The sequence below is a fragment of the Cydia fagiglandana genome, chromosome 11, assembly GCF_963556715.1.
Source record: "Cydia fagiglandana chromosome 11, ilCydFagi1.1, whole genome shotgun sequence".
Taxonomy (NCBI): domain Eukaryota; kingdom Metazoa; phylum Arthropoda; class Insecta; order Lepidoptera; family Tortricidae; genus Cydia; species Cydia fagiglandana.
In genome coordinates this window covers 13845146-13861986 of record NC_085942.1, presented here as the reverse complement: position 1 = coordinate 13861986, position 16841 = coordinate 13845146, and the positions used below count along the sequence as shown (strand labels likewise).

General features: G+C 34.5%; 1 protein-coding gene across 1 annotated transcript; it reads left to right on the top strand.

Annotated features, from left to right (window-relative positions):
• The first annotated feature begins 217 nt into the window (after window positions 1-217).
• LOC134669038 (uncharacterized) lies at window positions 218-15978 on the top strand. The gene is made up of 7 exons (XM_063526563.1): window positions 218-417; window positions 757-856; window positions 3542-3618; window positions 7399-7584; window positions 12710-12881; window positions 13510-13589; window positions 15765-15978. The coding sequence occupies exons 1-7, from the start codon at window positions 231-233 to the stop codon at window positions 15950-15952; spliced, it is 990 nt and encodes a 329-aa protein (XP_063382633.1). The 5' UTR covers window positions 218-230; the 3' UTR covers window positions 15953-15978.
• The last annotated feature ends 863 nt before the right edge of the window (window positions 15979-16841 follow it).

Sequence of the window (16841 nt, the reverse complement as noted above, 5' to 3'; positions counted from 1 at the left end):
GTGTCCATGAGCGACGCTAATTTCTTACCATCAGGTGAGGCCTCCTATATCATAAAAAATTATATCATTACAAAATGACGTGTAGTTATTTTGAAATCTTATCTTATAAAATATCAGTTCCCAATATCATAATTATCTCATTGATAACTGCAATCACTAAATTGTTTAATTAAAATTAAACAATAAAATTATTGAAATCATATCGGGCACCACACCAGTGTTTTTCACAAATGCTTCTATACGGCCTTTTGTTGGTGTTCTCTTGTTTCTCGTTCAGGGATGTGTCTGCGGTGTGTGAAAGGGCCAGTATCTGTGTGACGGATGCGACGGCGGAGAGTCAGTGTGGGGCAGGTCAAACGTTCGAGCCAGATGGATCGCATATATTCGGGTGTTGCCCGGTGTGTCAAGCAAGCAGTGGTGAGGATTTTTTTTTAATGTTTCACTTTTCATAATAGCTAACTCTCATTCGAGTGGGCACCTCGCTCGAACTAATACATGTAGGTAGGTACGGACCAATATGAGTTAAATGAACGAGCAAAAAGCTAACTGATATAATTTCAATATGATTCAAATATCGTTTTGATGTCAGGTGCACGTTCGAATTTACCTATAGTACAGTCACCTGGAATAATATGTTACTCTTCGGCGCCCGCAAAAATATGTGAGATAAGATCGTGTCAGTTATTTTTGCGGCATTCGTTGTGTAACATATAATTGGAGGTGACTGTACATATTGCGATATACTTAATGTTACAGGAATACCCGTAGAGGAGGAAGGCTGTAAAGAACCTTCATTGTGTTTAGACGATGGGAGATACGGTCCAGTGCAGTGTAAGGGTGATATGTTCACGGGAAGGTAAACTCCATATCCATAACATATAATACATGTTTGTACAATTTTACCTGAAATAAAATGATTAGCGCCACTTACACCATCTTACTAACTCGGGGTTAACCGTTTAATCCTGGAGTTACCATGGTTTCCTGTAAAATTGACACTAAGTTAACAGTTTAACCAGTTAAACCCAGATTAGTGGGATGGTACAAGTGGGGCTTAGAAGAATTAGAAGGTCAGACAATGATTCGCATATTGTGAAAACGTAATGAGTGACCACAAGCAAACGTTCGAATAAAAAAAATGTCGCCGCCGACGCCGATGTATTTACTAAAATCATGGTGATGTTTCTGGAATACGGACATACCTATTTACTTGTGACCCCATTCTTATTTGTCTGGGAATTTTTCATTACATTACGAACTCTGTTCAACTCAAATATTTCGATGTGCGGAAAACATTTGTATTTTTGCTTTATTATTTCATTCTCCGGGTATAATTCTGTGACGTTTAATCAAATGAAATAAAGGCTTCGTTTGCTTTTATTAAAATTGCTTAGCAATGGAAATAAATAATAATAAGTTAAAAACTGTATTCATGTAATATAAAATTGTTTGTCATGTTAAGAAAAAAAAAGTTAAAATAAAAACTGTTTTTATGTAATATAAAAAAGAAGATAGAAAACAATACTATTATATGTTTTGTTAAAAAAATATTAATAGTATATTTTCTATCTGCCTTCTTTCAGAGATTCCATATATTATTTTATAGCTGTGCCAATCAGTCAACCTGCAAAATAAAAGCTGCAAATTAGGTATCCTCAAGCTGCTGCTTGTTTTTGCAAAGATCTCATTAATCTTAAACAATGGGAATTTAGTAACTAGTTAATACTTAGGTAATAATGGGATATCCCATTAACACGAATTATACCGGGTGGGGCCTGTAACATGAGCAAATAATTAAAACAAAGATTGTACTCTTCAAACGGTGACACTTTTAGCGGAAGCAGTTATAAAGTTGATCCAAAAATTTTTTATTAAGCTATGAGCTTCATCACATATGTTCCTTGAGTAATTCTAAGCATTTCAAGCCTGGGAGCCAATAAGAAATGTGTGTCTACTCGGATTTGTAATGGATTCAAACTTTCAACCCCTTTTTAACCCTGTTAGGGGATGAATTTTACAAAACGCTGAAATTACTTTTCCTGTCTTTTAATAATATCCCCAAATACAAAGATTCAAGTCCCGCGTTCGAAAATTTTTTTGATATCCATACAAACTTTCAACTCCTTTTTCACCACCTTAGGGGATGAATTTTCAAAAACGCTGAAATTAGTTTTCTTGTATTTTAATAATATATCGTTTTACGAAGTTTCAAATTCCTAGCTTAAAATAAAACTTGAACCCCATACAAACTTTCATCCCCTTTTTAACCCCCTTAGGGGTTGAATTTCTCAAAATCGCTTCTTATCTCTTGTACACTTTATAAATGTAATCTAGTGTGCAAATTTCAACTTTCTATCTTTTGTAGTTTCGGCTCCGCGTAGCAAAAATCTCCAACCAAATTTTTCACCTTTTTACGTTTTTCTTGTAAAATTACTATGAAATTGAAAAAACAAATATCAGCAATGAATTCTACGTCTTTGGTTTATACGAAAATGATACCAAACTTGCCCTAGTACCCACCAGGATCAGAGTAGATTTTTTTTAAAGATGACGGATGGCGGCCGTCTTTGTACCCCACCCTCCCCCCCACTTCACGCTAGAAATGCTTAGAATTACTCAAATATCAGATGTGATGAAGCTCATAGCTTAATAAAATTTTTTTGGGTCATGTATGGCAGCGTTACATAACTGACTCCAGTATTTTGCTCAACAACTTTTAAAAATTATGAAGTATTTAGACTCCCTATTTTTCATACAAAATAAATATTATCTTCAATGGACGCCATCGCCACGCCATATCATTGTGATTGACGTTGCTTGTCAAGCCTTAAACATAACAAAATTCGCAATACATTGCGTCTTTGAATAACCTTTAAAGTGTATTAAAAATCAAAGTACAAGTTATTTTCAAAAGTCGCTGAACAAATATTGATCAGTATGAGGAGTACAGCCTACAGTAAAATTTTTTGCTCATATTACAGGCCAGACCCGGTATATCCACCTCCAATCACTGATATGATGATTTAGAACACCCTGGCAAGAGTGGACGAAGTGGTATCCCCATTTTGAAATTTGGAAGTCGGTAAAAAGTAGAAGAGAACTAAGAATATAATAAGTATAACAAATAACATAAATATGTATAAGTTTGCGACATGAGCATCAATTCGCATCAAATACCTCGCATATTCGGTTTTATTAACAAATGGAATATCGGAGTAGCTGCAGGCTACTGGAAGGGCGTTATACATAATTTCACATTCGTACCACAAATCGTTCCAAACACGTCCCGTTCAATCACGAGGTTCAAAGAGGACATTCCTATATCTTCCTGAATCGGAGACCCATCAAGACCAGCATAAGTATTTAACTATATATGCTCTCTAATTATTAGGTATCTAGAGATCACGATACTCTGGTGCAGCAGAGAGCTGGCCTCAAAGGCAAATGCGCAACCAATAGGGAATACAAATTCAGATTTCCGCGGAATCCACTTGGCTGGCAAATTGTGCTTCATTTAATTTGCATTTTTCTTGATGCGCAGATGTTTCTGTAGCGACGAAGACGGCAACAGGATATTTGGACAGATGTGGAGGAGCGAGGCCAGTGAAATGACTTGCGGTATGATATATTTATTGTGTTTTTCTCTCTCAAGATGAAACAGATACGGTAACTGACAATAAGGGCTATTGGAATAGAAATATCTACGCACCAATGTATGTAGCTCAAAAACGTAAAGAGTAATGTACAAATAGCAACACTCTTAACTGTCCATCGGTGGGCCTTATTAGAAAAGCCATAAGGCCCACCGATGGGCAGTTAAGGGCGATGATACAACTGAATTACCTATATGAATTAAATTTCTACGCAGTCGAACATTGACAAGTTCATCTAAACCTATGTAGATTGTAGATATCTATAGTTAGAGTATGTGCGGAAAGAGAAGAGTCGTGGCAGAAACGGGAACTAACATTTTAAATTTTATATGGCAATCAAACCTTTGACACCTGTCTTGTAAAAAGTAAACAAATTTCTGTCAATGTATATTTTTATTTACAAAAACCGCAAGTTTTATGTATAAACAATTTTCAAAACTACACACACAAAACCACAAAACCACAAGGAAAATTATATTTTCATCACACTTGCTCGGAAAAGATGTATTTACACGTAGGGCTTGCGGGCGGGAAATTGAAATTTTCGCCCTAGGGCGGAAAAAATCTTTTCCGAGCAAGTGTGATGAAAAACACTTATTTACACGTAGGGCTTGCGGGCGGGAAATTGAAATTTTCGCCCTAGGGCGGAAAAGTGTTTTATACAGAAGTTTGTTTTTATTAATTCTCCTTTTTTTCCTTACAAGTGTGATGAAAAACATTGTGTGTGCCACGGGCGGTAAAGAAATTCCGAACTCGTGAACATTTTAAGCCCTCGCTTCGCGTCGGGCTTAAAATTGACACTCGTTCGTAATTTCTTATTTCCCGCCCTTAATACACAATGTACTATTAACATTGTTTGGTTTTGTCAGCGGGAAGAAAACGGCTAAAAGCCGACTATCGACTTACAAAAAGTCGTGGAACGTGTTTCCGCTATTCGCGGGTATTGATGTTGTATTTAATATTAAATAATTACCTATTTAATAAGCCCCCTAAGTAACTTGTCTCCGGTACATAATCGGTAAGTATATTCATTCAAAATATATTAACTTTCATAAATATGCAGGTCATTCATGATCTTTAAAATAACTGACAAATAGTCTTGATACTTGCCATTTTATGCATATTTAATATATTTATATGTAATTTCTTTTTCAGGATTGTGGAAAAGTACCTACGGTATCTCGAATAAAAGACCGCTAAGTAGGAGATATGCAAGAATTCGTAATCTACGTGCCGGATTCAAGCACATCCAGTTCAGATGAAAATCTATCTATCTATACTGACTGACTGACTGACTGACTGACTGACTGATTCATCAACGCAGAGCCGAAACTACAAAAGCCAGAAAGTTGAAATTTGCACACCAGATTGCATTTATAAAGTGTACAAGAGATAAGAAGCGATTTTGAGAAATTCAACCCCTAAGGGGGTTAAAAAGGGGATGAAAGTTGTATGGGGTTAAAGTTTTCTTTTAAGCTAGGAATTTGAAACTTCGTAAAAAGATATGTTATTAAAATACAAGAAAACTAATTTCAGCGTTTTTGAAAATTCATCCACTAAGGTGGTGAAAAAGGGGTTGAAAGTTTGTACGGAAATCAAAAATTTTTTCGAGTGGTGGACTTGAATCTTTGTATTTAGGGATATTATTAGAAGACAGGAAAAGTAATTTCAGCGTTTTGTAAAATTCATCTCCTAACAGGGTTAAAAAGGGGATGAAAGTTTGTATGGGGTTGAAGTTTTCTTTTGAGCTAGGAGTTTGAAACTTCGTTAAAAGATATGATATTAAAATACAAGAAAACTCATTTCAGCGTTTTTGAAAATTCATCCCCTAAGGTGGTGAAAAAGGGGTTGAAAGTTTGTACGGAAATCAAAATTTTTTTCGAGTGGTGGACTTGAATCTTTGTATTTAGGGATATTATTAGAAGACAGGAAAAGTAATTTCAGCGTTTTGTAAAATTCATCCCATATCAGGGTTAAAAATGGGTTTCAAATTTTTAATCCATTACTAATGCTTGGGAAATTCTTAGAAAGGCATAATAGCCGATTACAAAACAAAGTAATTGCAACGTTCTTGGAATTTCAACCCCTAAGGGGGTTAAAAAGGGGATGAAAGTTCGTCTTCAGGTGCAAATTTTATTTGAAGCTAGGAACTTGAAACTTTGTAAAAAGGTATTAAATTAAAATACAAGAAAACTAATTTCAGCGTTTTTGAAAATTCATCCCCTATGGTGGTAAAAACGGGGTTGAAAGTTTCTATGGATATCATACATTTTTTCGAGTGCGGGATTTGAATCTTTGTATTTGGGGATATTATTAGAAAACAATAAAAGTGATTTCAGCGATTTGTAAAATTCATCCCCTAACAGGGTTAAAATGGGGTTTAAAGTTTGAATCCATTACAAATGCTTTGAAACTTCTTAGAAAGACATAATAGCCGATTACAAAAAAAAAGTAATTGAAACGTTTTAGGAAATTCTACCCCTAAGGGGGTTAAAAAGGGGGTGAAAGTTCGTCTTGGGGTGTAAATTTAATTTTAAGCTAGGAACTTATGAACTTTTTGCAAAAAAAGGTATTAAAATAAAAAACATGAAAACTAATTCAAGCATTTTTGAAAATCATCCCTCAAGGTGGTGAGAAAGAGGTTAAAAGTTTGTATAGAGATCAGATATTTTGTGAGTGCGGAACTTTAATCTTTGTATATTATAGGGTATAGGTACCTATTATGAGAATACAAGAAAAGTAATTTCAGCAACCAACATCAAAATCCACTTGAAATAAAACTTCATACAACTACAACAACTAAAAAATAAAAGTGCTTAATTTCAACATTGCTTGGATATGAAAATTATAGGTACTAAAGATGTAAAATGTTGAAGATAAGATTCCACGCGGACGAAGTCGCGGGCAACAGCTAGTAGTTCTATGAGTGTCCCTGGTTGTTTTGAAGCTAGCTCAAACATAAGTGACATTGAATATTTTAATTCAGACTTCGATTACAAAGAATAAAACTTTTTCTAATAAAATATTTCTTTATTTGTAGGTTCCGTTAGTTACGAAATTATATTTCATATTTAGCAGTGACTTTTCGGCGAAGTAAAATATCGTGAGATGAGAGAACCGGACATATCCCAATAAGGCCTACCTACTTATGCACTATTTTTATTCATATTCATATTTATTATTAATAATGTACACATACATTACAAGTCAAGTTTACAATGGGTGAAATATATCCCAGATAAAATTACAGCCCAATTTCTACCCGATCTACCCGGTTTTAATAACTGTTGGACTGCACAGATTAGGCAGTACATAAATGTGACTCGTATCTTGTTTGGTACTAAAATTACAGTTGTATTGGGCAGATTCTTAAATAGTTTTAGCAGTTTTGTCAATCGCAGTCACTTTTTAGTATTTGAGATATAAAAACAAGTGTGTTTTAAAAAGAAAACTAGTGCCTGCGCTAAATCAGAGGATTGTGTTGACGAGCCGACACCACCACCAGGCTCCGTTTAGTAAGCCATGGTAAAAAACCGGAACAAAAGGGATTCAAGTATCATGACCTTTAGTGTCGTACTATAATCACGTGACCAGTGTTGTCAGCATAGCAAAAACCATAAAATAGCACTGGCGCGCCCTCAAATCCCACGACTCTTCTCTTTCCGCACAGACTCATTCGAATATTGTTTTATATCATTTAATTTTCTACCTAACTATATAACTTTGTATAACAATATTGCCACAGCCTGTAGTAGAAGAAGAGCGGAGTTAGAAGCTCAAGGCAGAAGTGACGTTACCCTTCACTGTACTCCGACTGGTAATTACGAGCCGTTGCAGTGTGATGATGGATTCTGCTGGTGTGCTGAAGCTAGCACTGGACAGCCAACAGTACCGCCGGTGCCACAGGAAAATATGAATATGCTACCTTGTTGTAAGTAAAAATAAAGAAATGTCTAAGGTACAAGAACTAGTAGTAGACTGGTCATATTTTTCATCAAAACGATTTCGACTGGCAAAGCATATTACTTTTTGGCAACCGGGTTTTTTAACCCTGGACCCTGGTTTGGACCCTGCTGAATCCGAATTTGCCGGTTGCTCGATCGAAATCTTGACCGGAAGTGAGATATTTGACATTAAAGGTCCCTTTTTTTAGTTTTTCGTAAATAACTCTTAAACGGAGACGCATAACAAAAAATGTTCTATTACATAAGTAATCTGCATAAAATTGCCTACAAGAAAGATTCAGTACAATTTTTCGCTAGGATCAATATTCAAAGAGATATTATCGCGGGAAATTTAATTATAATCACTTCTAAGGTCCCTTTTTTTAGTTTTTCGTAAATAACTCATAAACGGTGGCCAATATCAAAAAATGTTGTTAAACGATAATAATATTAATAATCTACACAAAATTTTGAACAAAACAGATTCAGTACACTTTTCGCAGGGATCAATATTTAAAAAGATAATAAAGAGGGAAAGTTCTAGTATAATGAATTCTAAGTTTCCTTGTTTTTATTTATTCGTTAATAATTTGAAAAGTATAACTCATTGCAAAAAAAAATCTTATACCTAAATAATAAACATAAACTTTCCTACAAGAAACATGTACAACACTTTTCGCTAGGATCAATATTTAAAAAGACAAAGCAGCGGGTAAGTTAATTATAAATAATTTTAAAGTCTATTTTTAGTTTTTTGTAAATAATTCGTAAACGGTGTCCCATAACAAAATAGGTTTTTAAAAATAAATTATCTACATAAAATTTCCTCCAAAAAACATCTGGAACACTTTTCTCTAGGATCAATATTTAAAGCGATATTAATGGAAGAAAGTTAATTACAATCAGTTCACAGGTCACTTTTTATTAGTTTTTCGTAAATAACTCGTAAACGGTGGCCCTTTGCAAAATAATATTCTACATAAATATTAAACATAAAATTATCCACAAAAAAGGTTCAGTACACTTTTTCGCTACGATCAATATTTAAAGAGGTATTAAAGGGGGTAAGTTCAATAATCAATAATAATTAATTTCCAAGTCCCTATTTTCAGGTTTTCGTAAATGACTCGTAAACGGATAAATGGGGGGGGGAATGGTCATTGTTTGGCTATGGCGGGGGGGGGGGGGCTTTATCTCCGAAACTATTGGGTTTACCTATAGATGACAGGAAAACCTATTAGAAATATGCAGTCAAGCGCGAGTCGCACATTACTTAGTTTTTGAACCGACCCCTACGGGTTTTTTAATGGCAATTCACTCGCGTTTCACATATAAAAAATACGTTGTTGAAATTCGGGTAATGTACGGAACCCTTGCAACGCGAATCCGACTCGCGCTTGGCCGGTTTTTTCCTTTTGAGGTACGGAACCCTAAAAACTAAAAAGAAGTGACATGTGAATTGATCGTAATGAACTTTCTTTCTTTATATAATATCGTTTCAAATATTTATCCCAGAGAAAAGTGTTCATTATGTTTTCGTAGAAAATATTATGCCGATTTTTTATTTACAAGAACATTAAGGACTTATTTTGCTATGAGCCTTATTTTACGAGTCATTTACGAAAACCTAAAAATATGGACCTGGAAATTGATTATAATATTTATAATTAACTTACACCCTTTAATACAGTGCCAACCACTTAAATAGCCTCACCTATATATTGTGAGTATTATAATTATACGTGATAATTTTTATCAATATATCTTAAATTTGAATTGTACGCCCTGACGTTTATCGAACGACACATTCACAAGTCCGAACTTGTCTGCGCGCGAAACGTCGTGGACGCAAGAGCTAATACGGGTCGTCCACATGAATAGCCTCAGTGTAACATAATTGTCAAAACCGTGCATTTATGTTTCGCTTTCAAATTTATTTTATTATGATTAGATAATACAGAAGGCATTCTATTAAGTACCTGCAGTAACGCGATAAACACAATGTTTTTGTGACTATAGGACGTGGCAAAAACTTACAAGTTTAGAAATTGAAAAGGTTAATTTTTATTTAACTCATAAATTATCCCAACGTGAGATAGCTAAAAAAATAGGTCGCAGCCCTAAAGTTATTCATAATTATGTTAAAAATAAGGATCATTACGGCCACCAGTATAAAGGACGCACAAAATTTGCCACTATGGATCGTGAACGTCGACTTATTTTACGCTCTGCTTCAAATTCCACCAAGACCGCCAGGCAGATAGCTAGTGAAATAAATACTAGAATATCTCTCTCTATAGTTCCACGAATTATTAGAACATCATCCCACCTCCAATGAAAAAAATCATGAGTAAATACCTCCTTTGCGCGAACAACATGTGGCGGATCGACTGTCTTTTGCCAAAAAGTACATATGCTGGAAAACCGAGTGGCGAAATGTGATTTTTAGTGATGAGAAAAAGTTTAATCTAGATGGTCCAGATGGATTTAAATATTATTTTCATGACCTAAGGAAAGATCCGAAAGTACTATCACGTCATCACTCAACTCTCGGATCGGTGATGGTTTGGGGAGCAATTTCTTACTATGGTACTGTTGATTTAATTATGGTAGATGGAAGACTAAATGCTGAAAAGTATTTAAATTTATTAAAAGAAACAAAAAGTAAGATCAGAAAAGTAACAAGTAGAAAAAAAATGTTTTTTCAGCATGATAATGCTCCCATACACACGTCAGCCATAGTTACAAAGTCGTTTGAAGAAAACCAGATTGAAGTTCTAGATTGGCCATCCTTGTCTCCTGACCTGAACATCATGGAGAATGCCTGGAGTTGGCTGTCTCGGCAAGTTTATTACAACGGAAGACAGTTTAGTAATAAAGAAGAACTTATTCAAGCTATTTACACTTTTTGGGATTCTGTGGACGTTAATTACATACATTCTTTATATGAATCACTACCTAATCACATTTTCGAATTAATAAGGTCTAATGGAAGGTATACAAAATATTAAACGAAAGAGTTTTAATAACTAAAAAGTATCCTTTAGCATGTGAGGCTATTCAAGTGGAAGGGCCAATTATTTGTTTGACGTTATTTCTTAAAACTTTGATTAGATAACAATAAATATTTTATTTACTATTACAAGGCTTCTAGTTTTATTTCATATTTAATGTTTAATGTATATCTCCTTTTTATATTATTATGAGAAATATTAATTTTGGTGAGTGAGGCTATTCAAGTGGCTGGCACTGTACCTCTTTAAATATTGAACATAGCAAAAAAGTGTACAGAACCTTTTTTGTGGATAATTTTATGTTTAATATTTATGTAGAATATTATTTTGCAAAGGGCCACCGTTTACGAGTTATTTACGAAAAACTAATAAAAAGTGGCCTGTGAACTGATTGTAATTAACTTTCTTCCATTAATATCGCTTTAAATATTGATCCTAGAGAAAAGTGTTCCAGATGTTTTTTGGAGGAAATTTTATGTAGATAATTTATTTTTAAAAACCTATTTTGTTATGGGACACCGTTTACGAGTTATTTACAAAAAACTAAAAATGGACTTTAAAATTATTTATAATTAACTTACCCGCTGCTTTGTCTTTTTAAATATTGATCCTAGCGAAAAGTGTTTTACATGTTTCTTGTAGGAAAGTTTATGTTTATTATTTAGGTATAAGATTTTTTTTGCAATGAGTTATACTTTTCAAATTATTAACGAATAAATAAAAACAAGGAAACTTAGAATTCATTATACTAGAACTTTCCCTCTTTATTATCTTTTTAAATATTGATCCCTGCGAAAAGTGTACTGAATCTGTTTTGTTCATAATTTTGTGTAGATTATTATCGTTTAACAACATTTTTTGATATTGGCCACCGTTTATGAGTTATTTACGAAAAACTAAATAAAGGGACCTTAGAAGTGATTATAATTAAATTTCCCGCGTTAATATCTCTTTGAATATTGATCCTAGCGAAAAATTGTACTGAATCTTTCTTGTAGGAAATTTTATGCAGATTACTTATGTAATAGAACATTTTTTGCTATGCGCCTCCGTTTAAGAGTTATTTACGAAAAACTAAAAAAGGGACCTTTAATGTCAAATATCTCACTTCCGGTCATAATTTCGATCGAGCAACCGGCAAATTCGGATTCAGCGGGGTCTAATTAGGATAAAAAACCAGGTTGCCAAAAAGTAATATGATTTGCCAGTCGAATCAAGAAGGAGAGCGATTTTGAATTTTTATGTCTAGTCTATAGGTATGTACTTGTATTCGACATGGGCACTTTATGTCAAAGTAATTATAGGTTAAATTTGAACGGTGAAGATTTTTCTGTTGCTTATTCTGTTTTTTTATAATTTTACATTTTTGATGATTAAATGCCGTTAAACCTTTTTCTGTATTCAAATTTAATCCTTGTCACTTTGACATAAAGTGCCCAATGCCCATGTCGAATACTAGCGCAGCGTCGAGCGCTAGTACTTCTACCTTATTCTAAGCATTAAAATTTAAAACGTTAACGTACATTGTACACCAACTGGCGACTATGAGCCGTTGCATTGTGATGACGAACTCTACTAGTGTACTGTACTGAAGCAGCACTGGACAGCCAACAGTCCTGCCAGTACCGAAGAAAAATATAAACTACCATGTTGTAATAAAAATAACGGATTTGTTAGTATGAGCATACATAAGTTAATGTACCTAAAACTTCGTTGTACACTGGGGAATGTGAGCCGTAGCATTGTGATAATGGATTCTGCTGATATGTGAAAACTTGATGAATATGAAGCTGATATTTTTTTGATTCTGGTACTATAATAATTTTAACATCAATTCTCATTGTCGACAACCATTTACTTTTCGGCTTTAAGAAGAATTGAATAAGGTAATATTTGTTTAATTACCACCTTGAAAAGAACTTCCAGATAAATAAAAGTCCTTTATTAACTCTTCACAATACAAACATATAGAGTCTGTGCGGAAAGAGAAGAGTCGTGGAATGTAAGGGAGCCCATACATTTCACGATTATTTTCTTTCCGCACAGACCCAATTATTGTATACAGTACACTCGACTTGACTAAACATTTTGGTCGTAGACAGCGCCGCAATGATTGGAGAACAGTACCTCCGCCGCTGCGAAAGCCTCGTGTACGCATTAGGCGTGATCAACCAAGAGCAGTCTGAGCACGGAACCAACTTCCTAGGGAACCCCAATACGTTCTGCGATTACGATGGAAGCTACGGGCCTTATCAGATCCAGAACGGCATGTGAGTTTCTTTGCATTTCTTTTCTTCGAGAAGTTTTTGGGCGCTGATAAGACGCAGGATGTCTTTTTAAACATGTGCGATAGTGTAAACTTTACGAACCCAACTAAATTGTGATACAGCCTATGTTAATAGATGAGGGGATAAATTAATTTAAATAAACAGGTACACTTTTTTCTTCACACTTTTCATTTAAGTAAATTTGAATGTAACAATCTGTAGCTACATACTGTGTGATCCTGTAATTGGCTTTCCATCTCTTATTAATGTGGCATACTCTGTATAGATAGCTGTTGGATCTCCATAACATAAATAAATATATAATAAATAGGTGTCCATGTTGTCTATGTTTTTCTAAAAAAATCAATAGAACACACCAAAACTTTTTGAAATGTAGGTGACCAATTTAAGACTGTACTTGTGAAGGATTTGTAGTAAGTACCTTCTTAAAGATCATTATGAAATCATTATTCTAATATCTATAGTGTCTATCTGGAAATATCTTTTCTAAAACGATAATTGTCTGAAAACCATTACAGCTGGACTCCATCACTTTAAAGTCCCAGTTAGCTCAGACCAAAATGTACAACAATTCTAGGAAATTCACTGTTATTTCTACTTTCCATTACAGTGCCTATTGCACGAATAAGGAGGGAGAAATTTTAGGCGCCTGGCAGGCCATGTCGAGCGAAATGGCTGGAATGAATTGCAGTAAGTATTTCTTTTATGTGGATGCTAGACTAGGGGTATTTTATGCATGTATATAATATACATTATCTACAAGTAAAATTATACGTATTTTACTCAAGTTTGTATATTTAGAAGAACTCTACTTGAATGACAAGTTACACAGTTTCAAAATATGTGAGCTTGTAAAGCTATTGTAAATGAAAAAAAATCAACTAACATTTGACAGCCATTTTTATAAACGGTGATATTATAGTCTAAGGTCCATGAATACTTGTTTTTGCTAAGAAGTTACTAAATTATAAATCTGGAAGTTATAAAAATTAGGAGAAAGAAATAAAAAATATTAAGTTGACTAAAATAATATTATTTCTCAATAAATTGTTTAAAAACAAACATTAATGTTTTTCCTGAATATTTCATGGTTCCATATTACTCTGTATTCTCATTACACAATCTGTTATTGAATTCCGTTGTATGCATAAATAATGGATAATATTTTTAAAGCAACAATAATGAAAGTCGAATTCGGGGATATATTAATAAAATATAAAATGAAAACTCACGTGATTACGCTGAGAACCTGTATTTTACTACGAGTATTTATGATAAGAAACATATAATAAATTAAAACTAAAACTAATAAAATAAATAAATAAAACTTACCCACCTACCTTAGATCCCCCAGATCTGTCCCCTGCGGAAGTGTGCCCATAAGGCTGGCTACATTCCCACGCTAAATAGCTATGCCTATTAGAAACACATTGTATTTTTACATTATAAAACCTAGCCTTTGTTTTTAAAATATTTTAATAGAAAACAGAAAAGCTGTCTCCCAGTTGCAAATTCTGTATTATAAAGTCACACAAAGATAAAACCTTCTTCCTCTTTTTAAAATTATGGCTTCAGTCCAGTGGGAGTATTTCGCCAGTATCAAGGTATTAGGAGCTAAATACGACGACTAAAATTGTACGGTTAGTACAAGTCAGTGTACGAAGATTTTGTTAGGTCCAGTAAAGCGATAGCTGGACTTTACAAGTAGCACGTGGACTACCGGTCGTTGACTCCAAAACGGTGGTTAAACGCATTACAAGATTAATTCTCCAATCACTGTACACTACGACATTATATAACTGTATAATAGACTATCGATATTACACTTTAAGCAATATTAATGAGCAAAAAACAAAGGAATTAATCACGTCGCGTGACTATCAAGATGGCGCTCGAACCGGAAGCCTAGATAAGACCTACCTATATAAAATAATATAACTACGTAGGCGATGTACTCACTAAAACATATTATCATGATTACTTCTCTAGAGCGCATTCTACTTTGATTACGCCGAAGAAACCTAACAAGGGAGCCGTTTTCTCATTTGTTATATGGAGAATTCTGCTCGCGCTCTCAATAGACCGTAATGCCGAACTGATATACGTGCAGATTCTACGCGGAACTAATGTACCGACGTGGAGACGTATTACCATATGCGGGGTGCCAGGGATTTGCGTATAAATGTTATTGTTGTGAAGATACAAAATAACTTCACAAATAAAACTTTGAATCTGTTAGAAAATATAATGCATAGTTTTTTCTTACATAACATATGTCCTTCCATTCAATCCAATTTACAATTACTGGCTTTGTGAGCTACGCGTTTGTTAAACCCCATGGCTCCGTCAATTTGGACAACTTTCAAAAACTAAATTGACAAAAATATCTATTTAATTATGGAACCTGCTAGGATAGGATTGAATGTTTTGTTATCCGGCAATATTAAAAACAATATAAAATATGGGATGATTTGAGAAAGAACAATTCTGACTTTGTAATTATGCCACTAACGATTCAGAGAACGCTTTTGGTCCAACAATTTGTTTTGGACAATATTGAAATCAAACCAAATTATTTTCACCTGCTGGAATGTTAACAATACGTTATTATCGGATCTTGATGCGAAATAAAATGTGAGATCAACATGGCAAATTCCGTCATAGCGCCTATTCCGTCCACGAGCGTATATTTCTTTGATTTTCAATTGTAGGAAAAAAGCCATTTGCTTTTGGTTGCTGAAATGAAACTAAAAGCCATCGCTTATTTGTCGATGAAATTATAAATTTTGTTCATTGTTCGCGAAAAACGCTAGTGTACGAAATAGACGGAATGAGCCACATTGACTTTGTTTCTTTATTCCACAGACTGCGCTCGTGACACAATGATGTATTTCCCCGAACGCGGCATGACCGTCACGGATGTCTGCCAAGGCAACGGCAACTACCGCCCTAATCAAAACGTTGGCGATGTCTACTATTGTGTAGACACGGATGGCTATTACATCGAGCTGCTGGACGCGTGGCCTGCCGACCAATGTGCCAGTTACGCATAAATAAATCTCTGTCTACATATATTTGTTTCTTTCTAACTCCGTTTGCTATACGTTGTGGCTGTTCTAAGGTAGCAGCAACTACCACCCTAACTAGTACTTCAGTGACGTCTACAACAATTACCTAAACGATCGAACAGCTGTAGGTACGTGTGGCCTGAACGATATATATGACAAGCTCTCTCGGTATCATACGGTTTTATTATATATCTCCACCACGACACTGTTGTAACTCATGAAATCAACAAAAAAATACATTTCCAAAGTAAAAAGTACTTGAAAGTTACTAAATAATCTGGAAATGGAACGCCGTGTAAGGGCATCAGGTACATATATAAAGAAAAGCTTTAAAGAATAATTTATAAAGCCATGTTTCTTCCTGTCAAAAGATAATTATCACGAGATATAATTTCACGAGAGAACATTTTTATGCTACCCTTGTCGATATAATTATTATTACACGCCTGAAATGTCTACTCGAGTTCGAAAGGTCGTGCACCCCTGAGAGCAACATGTTTTCAACAAGCCGCCTAGGAAACTATGCTCGAATCTTTACGATACCTCTGGGCTTTAGCTGGCAATTTGTTCTGCTCTCTTATTCTGAAAAATACCTGTAAAGTTTATTGCCTCAGCGCAGGTTACTAAAATCATCTATTTACAGCCCTCTATTTGGGACGAGGAAAATAAACCCTTTCAATATAATACTTCACCGCTCCATTCACTTAATTAACCCTTGGAAGTTTGCCACTCATAACTTCAGGACCCACTCGAAATCTTAACGGCATTGAACATAATTTTACCTCAGAGTTATTAAACGAACACCGCAACTTGCAATTCGCGTTCGCTGAAATATAATTTAGCCATAATGAGGGCTATAAATAAATATTTACGA

What these genes read in the sequence shown, in the direction of transcription:
- LOC134669038 (XM_063526563.1), top strand. Translation starts at nt 231, where the DNA reads ATGCTTCTATACGGCCTTTTGTTGGTGTTCTCTTGTTTCTCGTTCAGG. An exon ending in GGTGATATGTTCACGGGAAG is followed by an intron (nt 857 to 3,541) that starts GTAAACTCCATA and finishes CTTGATGCGCAG; the next exon opens with ATGTTTCTGTAGCGACGAAG. An exon ending in GGCCAGTGAAATGACTTGCG is followed by an intron (nt 3,619 to 7,398) that starts GTATGATATATT and finishes ATATTGCCACAG; the next exon opens with CCTGTAGTAGAAGAAGAGCG.